Here is a 13,419-nt window from a genome sequence, read left to right on the forward strand (position 1 = left end):
TCCCTGGTGCTTGGAGTGCCATCGTGTTGCAGGTTCGAGTCCCGTGCAGCCGGATCGTTGAAGACCACACGAGGTGGACAGGCCCAAGTGCAGGCTCTGGTCTCCAGCTCCCTTTCCTCGAGCTGGAAGACTTAAACAAAGACCATTGGGGTCCATTTCTGTTTGTGTGTGTCTGGGTGTGGGCCCGTCTTTAAGTTGCAACTATTAAGTGCCTTGTACATTAATTGCATTTCATTCTTATTATTCGGATAACTCTGCTTCTTACGTGCTCCCCTCCTTCCCCACCTATTATAGATAAAGCCATGTGTTAAATGTATCAGTTCGTTTTTGTGTTTCTTTTATTGGTTTAACACGGTGCGTGTTGGAAAATTAGCCAGGCTGTTGTGCCGTTGTAACAGGGTATTCGGGACCGACGGAACTCGGCGATCAAACCGCTCGGATCGTACATGGAACAAGTGCCGTCGAGGGTGAATTTCCCCGGTAAGTTGGACCACGTGGGTATTTAGGTAAATTGAAATTGGCAATCGACCCTACTCCACGTCGTCTGTCTATTGGCGAGTTCGGTCCAAAAAGGGACCCGTAATTTTCCGGAGTTTTCCGAAGAAGTACGATCTGAATTCCGGGCGATCGGTCGAGCCGACTCTACTGCTCTGTCTGGTGGTCGTGCTCGCAGCCGATACCCGGCCCCTTAACAATATATGTAAAAATACCCTGCGCAAACAGTAACCATCTCCGATTTTGAAAATTCCTCCAAGGAAAAAAGTTATGACGTCAAAATATTTCCGCTAATGGAAATTGCCGAAAAAATTATCTCCGAAACTAGGCAAGCTTTTTGAATTCTGTTTGCGGGAATCGAACAGGACATTAGCAGAGATGAATTACCGCACATATGATACATTACTATGACGTCATATCAATTTTTATGACGTCATTCCTATTTTTTGACATTTTTTGTTTCACAACCCAGAGTTTTCATCGGATCTTCGTGAAACTTGCCATGTATATGCAGAAAGCCCACGCGCAGGCAGTAACCATCTTCGATTTTTGGAAATTCTTCCTTGAAAAAAAGTTGACGTCATAATATCACCGCTAATGGAAATCGCCTATACCATTATCTCCGAAACTAGGCAAGCTGTTTGAATTTTGTTTGCGGGAATCAAGCCGGGCATTAGTACAGATAATTTATCACAAACCTGATACATCACAATGACGTCATATTCGTTTTTATGACATCATCATTAAGAGGACGAGGATCTTAGCTCATTTGAGCTTGTTTATTTACTCTTCTCATTGTAATCACCTAATTTATTTTGCTTTCCTTTCTTTGGAAATGTCCTCATGGACAACCGAGCTGCTGCATCACCATTGAAGCTTGAAGAGTGCTCACCAATTGCCTTTGGCTTAACCACTCAAGCAAGCACTCAAACATAACGATTGAAGAAACTTTCAGAAACGAAATGTTTCATTTTTTTGTATGGATTTATCTATGACGAAGTGATTGGTCGTATAATGAAGGAGATTGTACAAAAAAGGGGAAACATGGTGTAAAATAAATTGCACAACCGACGAGGCACCGCATGGCCAAACACAGGCGGGTGGGCCTTGATCAAGTCAATGGATATATTCAGTGACAGTGTGAATATGGAAGAGCACTTGCCAAGTGGCTGAAGCACCAAAGCAAGCACTCCAATGGAATGGCTGGTTTGGCAAGCGATTACCCATCAGCCATATAAACCCATGCACCCGGAAACGCCCAAGCAATGTCCAAATTGGACAAATGAACACTTATTTTTTAGCAGTCGGAACTGCAATTAAGTTCAATTCTGGAGCTTAAATTTGAAATTTGGCTTAGTTTAAGAGATCCTCGAGGTTATGGAATGTGTGGAAATGAAATAAAGCTACGAACGCTGGCGTCTCCGGTTGTTTATCAGCATTGAACTGTATCCAGCGATTCGTAGGTAGGATGAACAGGAAATCGATGATATAAGTGAGGAAATTGAAAAAATAAAACTTTATCGTTTTAGAAATCATTGTGGCCTGTTCCAAGCCAAAGCATTGTGGAGCAGGCCAAAACAAAAATGGTAGCTTAAGACTTGCCAGCTGACAAAGGGCTGACCACAATGGTGCACTGCCATCTTTGTAAGGCTTATTTTGTTTTTTTTTTGTGATGAGCACACCTAAATTATCTTCAAAAAGTGTGTTTAAATTTACCATTGATAGTCTTTGTTATCGCGCCCCCCAGAGGGAGGGAGCGGGATATTGTAATCGTCCAGTTTGTTTGTCTGTTTGTTATCTTGCCAAAACAAAGTTTTTGCAAGATATGTTAGTCAGCTTGTATGTTTTTTTTTTGTCTGTAATCACGTATCGATCACTCTGCAGAGCACAGTTATCATTGGAAATTTTTGTAACTTCGCATATCAGAGTCGTATTGAGGTCCTTTTCAGCGCATAAAATTTTCAAGGTCAAAGGTCAAGGTCACTTTGTCGCAAATCAGGGGAGTCGACGAAACCCTTTTTTTGAGACATTTTGATCGGATCGTCTTCAAACTTCATGGGAATATAGTTCATGGTCTGGCGCTCAGCTGATTAATTTTTGGTGGCGATCGGCCTTGACCTTCATGGTTAGCGCTGGAGGACGAAAGTTTTTGACCCTAAGGTCAAATTTTGAAATCTTAGATACCATATCGAGTAATACCTCATATGAAAGTGCTTGATAAGTGCTTTCCAGATCTGTCAAAAGTTTGACGCTATAACGTCATTTGATGACGTCATGACAAAAAAACGGATTTTTCATGAAAATTTTATTTCCTCAGTTCTCATCAAAATCTCTTGATATTTCATGTACAACGGTCCTGGAGAGATACCATTAACCATACGAAAATATAAAGGTCAAGGTCACAAAAAGGTCAAGCATCAAGGTCGACGAAACCCTTATTTTTTGAGTAACTTTAATCGAATAAATAAGTCGCTCATGTTCACATTTTGGCAAGATACTGGTCACCCTGGGGGTGACATTGGTTTTTATTTGTCTGTCTGTCTGTTAGCAACTTTACGGCAAAACGGCTTTTGCAAACACTTTCAAATTTAATCCACAGGTGGGCAATGAACCTTGGACAACCCCATTAACTTTTGGGTCCAATTGGATCAAAGGTCAAGGTCACGGAAACATCAAAATCCTTTTTCGCTCATAACTTCGTCAAAAATGATCTGATTTACTTCAAACTAAGCTTATAGTGAACCTTATTCTATTTGTCACTTATAATCCTACCCATTCCTACAGTGAAAAATGCATATTTGTGAAGATCGGTCGGGTCCGAAATTTTGGGGGTCATGGTCATCGGTCAAAATTACAAAATGGGCAGGATTTGTTGTGCCTGGCACCACTTGTTTTATATGATACAGAAACTCATTCATTTTTCTTTATTTTCAGGTCTGGTGGTTTAATGTAAAAGAAAATGGCGACTCCACCGGAGAAAGCTCAGTGCATCGAATGGTTCATCGAGATGAGATCCAACATGCAAGTTCAGCGTAATTTCTGTTCAAGGTATGGAAGGAATCTGCCATCGCAAACTAGTATCTGTGAGCGGTACAAAAGGTTTCAGGAGACCGGAAGTTGTCAGAAACAGAAAAGTACTGGCCGACCAGGCACAAGTGCAGCAGACGCTGAATGAGTGTATGAATCATTTCAACAAAGTCCCAGAAAATCAATCCGACGCACATCCAAAGAGCTGGGACTACCAACCACCACTGTACGCATGATTTTTCATCAAACACTGAAGCTTTATGCATATAAGGTGCAGATTCTGCAGGAACTCAAACCAAATGACAGTGGATGCAAACATGCTCAGTCAAACATGGCAAGATTTTGGGCTTGTTTACCCTCATCAGGACAGCATATCGATAATACCTCACCAATGTTGACCACATTCATTGTTTAAATCGAAGAAGTGCTCAGCACACTCCACATGTTTTGATTTATCCACCAATCGCATCATGTGCCTTCTGATTGAATGGTTTGCATTAGCGGGAACAATTGTCTGAGTGGCAGAAGGATGGTTGTTCTTTGCAGATTCTGCAGTTTTACCGTGTGAGCCATAATCTGCGACAATGCTCACCATAACAGTCAAGAGGTGCGTCTGATATATATATATATATATATATATATATATATATATATATATATATATATATATATATATATATATATATATATATATATATATATATATATATATATATATATATATATATATATATATATATATATATATATATATATATATATATATATATATATATATATATATATATATATATATATATATATATATATATATATATATATATATATATATATATATATATATATATATATACACTATGCATGCGTACGTGCCAGTCAGCGTGTGTCAGTCAGCCCTGGAATGAAGGTTGGTATAATATAATATAATATAATATAATATTGTGTATGTGTATGTGTATGTATATATATATATATATATATATATATATATATATATATATATATATATATATATATATACACTATGCATGCGTACGTGCCAGTCAGCGTGTGTCAGTCAGCCCTGGAATGAAGGTTGGTATAATATAATATAATATAATATTGTGTATGTGTATGTATATATATATATATATATGTATGTATATATATATATATATATATATATATATATATATATATATATATATGTATGTATATATATATATATATATATATATATATATATATATATATATATATATATATGGTGTATATAGTGTATAATATATCATATGTTTTAAAGAGGAAGAAGGCGCTTCCAACCAAAAGTAAAAACGAGATCAACTCTGCTAATTTGAGCAAGAAAGCGACATTTCACCAGCTTGCTTCGCCGCCGGCTTCCTCGGGCACAATGGACCCTGAGCCTCAGCACGTATCCGGTTTTTATTCCGATACGACCGCTCATTTCAGGTTATTTGCTGATGTTCGAGGTCAAATGGAGGAGTGCTTAAATAAAATAAAAAAATTGCAGAAGCAAAATAAACGTCAAATCGCATCATTGATGGGGTGCTCTGCTCTTTCTTTGCTTGTTTGTTTTTACTTACACGTGGCCTGGTGTTGTAAGTGTGTGGGTGGGCACATGTGTGCGCTTGTTGGTTGGTGAGCACGGCTGGTTTCGTGTCCAGGTTGGGCATGATGAGGTGATGGTTGTGTGAGTGTTCGGGTTCTTGTTGGGAGTTGTACACATGTGGATGTGGTGTTTGGAATCGAGTGTTGTTTGCTGCTCACCTTATTCAGTCGTTTGTACCATCCAGTTTTAACCGTTTTTGCTATTTGGATCAGAGATATGTGTGTGTGTGTGTGTGTATGTATATATATATATATATATATATATATATATATATATATATATATATATATATATATATATATATATATATATACACATACCGGGCGTAGTAGTGTGTGCCTGTAATCCGGCTACTCGGAGGCTTGGGTTGGAGGATCGCTTGAGGACGGGCGCTCTGCGTTGGGCCGCGCTATGAGAGGGTGTAGGGCAGCCTGGAATCATGGCGAAACCCAATCCTTATCCCTGTGTCGTAAGAGGCGACCAGGGTTGCGTCAGGAAGGGCATCCGGCGTAAAACCTGTGCCAAATCAGTATGCGGATCATAACGGATGAGATGCTGTGGTGACCCCTAACGGGAGCAACCGAAAGAAGAAGAAGAACAACATATATATATATATATATATATATATATATATATATATATATATATATATATATATATATATATATATATATATATATATATATATAATTTGTGTTGTGTTGTTACGTAACTTTGTTTGTCTGTCTGTTTGTGTGCAGGATATTTCAAAACGTTGTGCACAAATTCGGACAAAACTTGGTGGACAGGATTGGTGTGTGACCACGACAAATTGATTCGATTTTGGTGAAGATCCGGATCTGGATACGAGAATTATTTAATTTTCAAAGTGATTCTTCACCATTGAGCGATGGGGCTAAAAACGATTATATAGTATGATATTTCAAAAATGTATTGGGCCCAATATGTTCTCATGGATCAGGCATTGCATGGCGGAGTTATGCACTCCTCCAAGTGCCAGTCTCGTTGATGTTTTTGTTGATAAATGACATTATTTGAATTTGGTGATGTTAAAAGGAAGTTCAGGAAATATTTATTTACATTGTTATGATAAACATCTTCATTTCAAGTGGCCAAGACATTGTTTCAACACCAAAAAAATTTGACCCTGACCACATGGTTTCCATAAAACCCAGATTATCTTTTCATTTTTTATTTTATTTATTTATTTATTTTAGACCAAAGTGACTTTTGCATTCAAAGCGAAATTCATGGAAGAGTGAGGTGATAGGCTGAGAAGACAAGTACTAACAATGGGGCAGTGGGGAAACGTGCCACAGTTGGATGTAACAAGCAAGGGAATTAATGAACAAGAAAAAAGAGAGAGAAGGGGAGGAAACTTCAACTTACAAGTGTAAGTGTTGGATTTGGTGTGGTTAATGAGGGTTGAAAAGATAATGGGAAGGAATAGGGTTCATGCGTGGAGAAAATATTACAGGTAGGAATGAGGGATGACATGAGCTGGTGGTCCACTGCCTGCATGGAGCCCTGGAATGAAGAGTGTGATTGAACCGTCTTCGCAACACAGCTCCACAAACAGGAGAAAATCGAAGGCGAGTGCCTGGGGGTGGAAAGCCTGTAACTTGGATTGTTTTTTTTATTGGGCTCACAATGTACACTTGCCTTTGCTTAATTTGTGCCAAAAGGCAGGACAGCGTTTTGCTTAATGAGATACTCTAAAATGTTATTTTCCTGTCGATGCACTAATTAAGGAATGTCCTGAACTCAAATGCAGCATTGGTCAGTTCAGGACAGGAGATCTGACTGAAAGTGTGAAAGCAGCTCATGTGGCAAGCAAACTACTGCGTGATGTTCACACAAGATGGAAAGTCACCTTTGCCCTTTGCTCTGTTTTTTAAGTCGTGTTGCTCCTTAGATGTTTCCCAAACTTTTATAATGTCAACATGGCCGTATGATGTGGAGTAGGCAAAGGAAAAGGTTGGGAGGTGGAGGAGGACAGACTTGAATGATTGTGCAATTTTTGAAAGTATACAATACTGTACTACTGTAAATTGCAGGATATGTAGGGGAGGATTGTTTCTTTTGTCATCAGATGGAATAAAAAAGAAGATAGGTGAGGGAAAAGGAACACAAACAAAACATAACTGAGTTCATATACCCATATAAATGCCCATATATCCCAGGTTCATCATCACATATAGTCATATCCCTGATTCTATATATATATATATATATATATATATATATATATATATATATATATATATATATATATATATATATATATATATATATATATATATATATATATACAGTATATGTTTACCATAATCCCTAATTTACGTTCACACTAAATTGACTGTTTGATCAAAATTTTTTCTTTGATGTGAGAGAACAATATTAATGGATGAGTTTCTGGCATGCAAAAGGGTAAAGGTTCTCAATGTTTCACATCATCTAACCCAAATGCTATCACATGACTTTTTCTCATGCCATACTTTTTAATCGCGCCATATCGCACGACTATTTATTGCGACATGGACGTTACCTGCACCAGTACAATTTTAAGCATTGTTCGCCCCATCGTTGGCAACTGTGACATACAATCCCAATTTTACATGCATTTCATTGTTGATTCACTGACCAACATGTGATTAACCAGAGAGTTGGTGTCTAAGCCACCGAATGCTCGCCTGTTTATACATTTATCGTTTTTAAAGGACTAGTCTAATAATATTTTTTTTATAAAGCATTGCAGTGAAGTCTGATCCAAATAATTTTAAAGCAATATATGTATTTGTATATAGTAATCAGTAAAAAATAGCATGGTAGATAAAAACATTAGAAAGGAAATAACTTGCACCAAAAACTTTAACGTTTTCATGCTCACGCTGACGCTCACGCCGGGGGTATCGCTATAGCTGTCTGTTCTTCGAACAGGCGAGCTAAAAAAACAAAGAAGTCTTTTTCAGATAAAAATCGATCTTTCTTTCTTTCTTCAGGGCATGCATCCACGGAAAAGAGCAAATTAATCAGAAGCTGCATTTTGAATGTGAACAGGGCGACTTCTCAAGAGGAACAAAAAGAAACATGATTACTAAGAAATCAAGAGAAGAATGCAAGAAGAAGAGCAAGTTTGGTTGTCATGAATTGAAATGCATTCAAAGCACAAAACAGAGAAGCTCAGCAGAGATTTGTTAGTCAACTCGCTGAAAATGTGCAATTTTATTTTACACCACGTTCCCCTTTTTGTACGATCTCCTTTCATTGTATGATCCATCACTTTGGCCTAGATGAATACATATTTTAAAAAAAATCAAACATTTCTTTTTTAAAAGTTTCTTCAACCATGTCGTTGGAGTGTTTGCTTGGAGCGCTCTTCAAGTTTCAATATCTACAAGCTTCCATGGCGATACAGCGGTGCAGTTGTCCATGTGGACATCTCTGGCATTAAGAAGGCAAAATAAATTAGATGATTACAATGAGTAAAAAATGTTTTCAGTTACAAAGCAATGAATCGCCACATCACGGCAGGATAGCCGAGAGGCACACATGCTCACTGTAAGCTGTCTTGCCGGGGTTTGAATCCTGACCCAGCTATAAACTGTCATCCCGGCATTTCACCAGCAGGGTGATTCTTCTATCTGTGTGCTGTCTCTCGGATGGATGTTAAACTGGCCATCACATCTGCTGGAATCCCTCCTCCCTTCTCCTCTCCCCTCCTACATTCTCCCCTCCCCTCTCTCCCTCTCTCACCAGTATCCAACCCCTCTCCCTCTTTCCCACCCCTCTCCCTCTCTTCCGCACCTGTCCCTGTCTCCCACACCTTTCCCTCTCTGCCCCCCCTCTCATTCTCATTCTCTCCAACACCTCTCCCTCTATCCCACCCCTCTCCCTCTCTCCCACCCCTCTCCCTCTCTCCTACCCCTCTCCCTCTCTCCTACCCCTCTCCCTCTCTCCCAACCCTCTCCCTCTCTCTCTCACCCCTCTCCCTCTCTCTCTCACCCCTCTCCCTCTCTCCCACACCTGTCCCTCTCTCCCACACCTTTCCCTCTCTTACTCCCCTCTCCTTCTCTCCCACACCTCTCCCTCTCTCCCACCCCTCTTCCAATCACTTTTCTCTGACCCCTCCCCTCTCCCTCAGCTCTCCCCCCTCTCCCACCTCCTCTCCACCCCTTTCCTCTCCCCTCTTTTCCCACCCCTCCACCCCCTCTTTCCCAACCCTCCCTCTCTGCTGAGGGAACGTAGCATGTACGAATTGGATTTGGAGTGATCCGAGCGGAGCGGTGCAAAGGTCATTGCATGTGCGAGTATGTAGGCAGGCAGGCATTTACCAGGTAGATAGCGTGGGTTTTAAATGCTCCTGCCTGGTTTTATATAGAACCCAGCTGTTAAAAAGAAAACGTTGCTGTTTGGGTGCATTTTATCAACCATCCCTTCCTCACCCCTCACGCTGCCTTCCCTCCCCTTGCTCTGCTTTCCCTTCTATTGCACATCATGCTACCTTCCCTTGCCCTCACGCTGCCTTCCCTCCACCTTTCTCACGCTTACCTCCTCCCCCCCCCTCACAGAGTGTATAGCGATGTCTGGTGAGGCGCAGCTCCCCCTTCCTCACCCTTCCTCGCTCCCCCACCTCTCCAAACTTCTCTCTTTCTGCTCCTTCCCCTCCCCTCCTTCCTCTCTTCCTCCTCTCCCCCCTTCCCTGCCCCCCTCCTTCTTACCACCTTCCCCCCCTTAATATCCCCATCAGTAAAGTGATGGATTGTATTTCCTAGTATTATATGAAAATACAAATCAAATCATCCTCATGAACAAATTTGTTCATTATCCAACGTGTATTGCTCGATTTGACGTGATCGTAACTTAGTGGAGTAATTGGCACACCTTCTTGGATTGTCTGTTGTGGTTCACTTCATTTGCCTGGTGTGCGATTTGGCCAAGAAGATTAGGAAAATTTCTCGAGGTTGCCATTTTGAATTTACCCTAAATCTAATGCTAATAAAATGATGCCCACAATTAACATCAGTACATGCATGTCGACAATCTCCCAATAATGTTTCATCTTTTAATGTGCTTGTCATAGAGATGATACAAGGTGATGTTTTATGAGCATGTGGAAGAGGGAGGGGGTATGGGTGTAGGTGGGGTATGGGTATGGGTGGCAGCTACACCCAACTTGATCAGGCTAGATAGGGTCAACTTGTTACCCCCACCATATGCAATGGGCGGAGGTAATGTTTTCACCCTTGGCTGTTTGTTTGTTTGCTTGTGTGCAGGATATCTGAAAAAGTTGCGGACAGATTCAGACGAAACTTGGTGTACAGGTTTAGTGTATGATGAGGAAGAATTGGATCGATTTTGGCAAAGATCCGAATCTGGATCCGGGTACGAGAATTTTTTTTTACTTTTTGTGATTGTTCACCGTAGAGAGATCGTGCCAAAAATGATATATAGCACGACATCTCAAAAAGTTGATGGATTCGGACGAAACTTGGTGGACAGGTTGGGTGTATAAAGAAGGATTAATTAATTGGTTCGATGTGAGTGAAGATCTGGATCCAGATATGAGAATTCTTTGATTTTAAAGTGATTCTTCATAATTGAGAGATGGGGCCAAGAATGATATCAAAGGAGGAGAGGAGATTGAGACCATACACTGTGCAGAGCGTTGGTGCTGCTTAAGCAGTCTCCTTGGCTATTGGGCACAATCTTGGACGGGTCACCACTCTGACACAGTGTACCAGCATGCTAGCACTCATTTTACCGACATCGGAAGGATGACAGGCCGAGTTAACCCCACCTGGTATTAATTAAACAGCTGAGCAAGATTTGAACTCAGGACCCTCGGATCCAAAGCCCACCACCCTAACCATTAAGCCAACACCAGGTATATTTTAGTATCGCATGATATCTCTAAAAGTTGTGGTTGGATTATGACAAAAGTTGGTGGATGAGTGGGATAGGTGAGAAGAATAAGCAGATTTGATTTTGGTTAAGGTCAAAATCCAAATCAGACCTATTGGTGGGATGCAAAACGTAAACTGCTCAGCCTGGCAGAGGCATGAGCTCTGCAGAGTGCCGTTCTAATTAATCCCTGTTTTTGTTCTTTTGTCTTACATAAGGACTGGATATTTTACTGTGATATGTATATCATGATGGTATTAACTTGTGTCATTGGCATGGAGAAACAAATACTGTACACCAAAATCTGTGGAGATATGCACAAAAACTTCCAGAAGGTTTGATGATCTTGTATGTCGCCATGTTGTATGTTCCAATATTGTTTATGACCAATTATATGCTAGCATACTTGGAAAATATAACTAATGCAACATGAGATGATATTTTTTCAGCTTTAATGCTTATTTTCTGTTAAACACAAGGATATATTCAAATTTCTTATGTTTCACATTCTGTGTTCACCAAAAATGACTGCGCACACGCACATAGTACAATTTTCACATGCCTCAATGTCTAAAAATGTTCGTAATATAACATTATATGAGTATGCTAAATTTCATGCTTTTATCACCAAATGAACAGTTGTTTTGCAATCCCGCCTGACGATTCGAACGAGAAAATGTAACTAGGTTCATAAAGCCGTGCATCCGAAAAAGGAAAGTACATATTCTCACATAGCCTACCCCTGATTCATCACATCTACCACACACTCAAACATACTCACTAACTTCTCCCTCTTTAAATGACAATATGTTGTACCAGGAATGGTACGTGATGCTCTAATTCATACAAATATTTTTATAGGGTCTTTTTGCTGTAATATTTGGTGCAATAACAATTTGATAATAACAAGAAGGGCACATACCTCCACCATGCAATGTCTGATCCACGAGAATATATTGGGTCCAATACGTTTTTGAGATATCGTGCTATATATCTATCTCTTATTTTGGCCCTATCTCTTAATGGCAAAGAATTACTAAAAAATTAAATAATTATTATTTCCAGATCCGGATTCGGATCTTCACCAAAATCGAATTAATTCTTCCTTGCTACACACCCAATCTGTCCACCAAGTTTAGTCTGAATCCGTCCACAACTTTTTGAGATATCGTGCTGTATATCATTTTTGGCCCGATCTCTCAATGCTGAAGAATCACTTAAAATATTCTTGTCGTCGGATCCGGATCTTCGCCAAAATCTAACCAATTCAACCTCGTCACACACCAAACCTGCACAACTTTTTGAGACATCCTGCACACAGACAGACAGACAAACAAACAAACAAACAGAAAGAGAGCGGTGAAAACATACCCTCCTTCACCTTCGGTGGCAGAGGAAACAAAACATGCCAAGCAAGGAGAGCGTTTAAATCTGTTCAGCCAATCATCGTTTTGGTTCTTTGTTTCAGTGGATTCAATGAGTTGTCCTCACTTTTGACTTGCTGTACTGCAACAGTCTTCCAGGGGAAAAGGAGCTTGTTCGTTGCCGCCCTTTATTTACCGCAAACATCTTGTTGCCAGACGTTTACGATAAAGAACACAATAACATAAATGCCGCAGGAACACTTGAAATTAGATTCTTATTTTCGGCTACTGGTAACATCGTTAATATTAGGTGCAAGCATGCCTGTGGTTGAGGGAAGGATAAGGAATTCGGCCAGAGCAACAAGTCACAATGGCCTACTCTGTTCATCAAGCATGACTATTTGGTCTTTAAAATCCATTCATAAAAAAAAATTCTGTCTGGCTCAATAAATCATTTTAGTGACCAAATCTCCTTTCCATGGTATCCTTTGATCTGATGAATTGCACAGAGGTAACTCATTCGCTTTAAGCTGTCGTCCTCCTTCTTCTTCTGTATGCAACACAAGGCTGCGGTGCAGCATCATCCGCTGAGGGCAAGGCCGTGCCACTGATGCAGTGCCATCTGGAGGTTAGGGCAAGAATTTGTAATTTGTTCAGGGTGCCGGCGATAGTTCACCTACTCTTCGTGAAGGACTCCATGGGATCTTTAACGTCCACCAACTAATTCAGCAGAGGGGATCTCAGTTCAACGTTGATCCGAGGGATGGCGCACACTACATGTGAAACACCGGGATGACCGTTTATAGCTGAGCTGGGATTCCAACCCAGGCTAGACAGCTTGGAGGTGAGTTTGTGTACATCTCGGGCCTCGGCCATCCTGTCACCCTGAAGCTGTCGTGTCTGGATTTCATATCGGACCTGATGACAAATTAAGTATCCTTGTTTCTCCACAGGCAGGGTATTTCATCAATAATTCTTATTTTTATTTTCTTATTTTCTTTCTTTTCCAATGGCTTGATT

General features: G+C 40.2%; 1 protein-coding gene across 3 annotated transcripts in view; it reads right to left on the reverse strand.

Annotated features, from left to right (window-relative positions):
* The window catches only part of LOC147030175 (G protein-coupled receptor 39-like), a 48,646-nt gene that overhangs the window by 5,375 nt on the left and 29,852 nt on the right, over positions 1-13,419 (reverse strand). Inside the window, exon 2 of one of the 3 annotated variants that reach the window (XM_085873968.1) lies at positions 8,034-8,076. The exons of 1 other annotated variant lie outside the window; for it this stretch is intronic. In XM_085873968.1, coding sequence (XP_085730094.1) covers positions 8,034-8,076 — 43 coding nt within the window. Of the gene's footprint in view, positions 1-8,021; positions 8,077-13,419 lie in introns of all 3 variants that reach the window. One more of the 3 variants, XM_085873969.1, reaches the window with a different exon arrangement.

This window comes from Eptatretus burgeri, chromosome 3, assembly GCF_056783735.1.
Source record: "Eptatretus burgeri isolate ZD-2024b chromosome 3, Ebu_testis_v1, whole genome shotgun sequence".
NCBI lineage: Eukaryota > Metazoa > Chordata > Myxini > Myxiniformes > Myxinidae > Eptatretus > Eptatretus burgeri.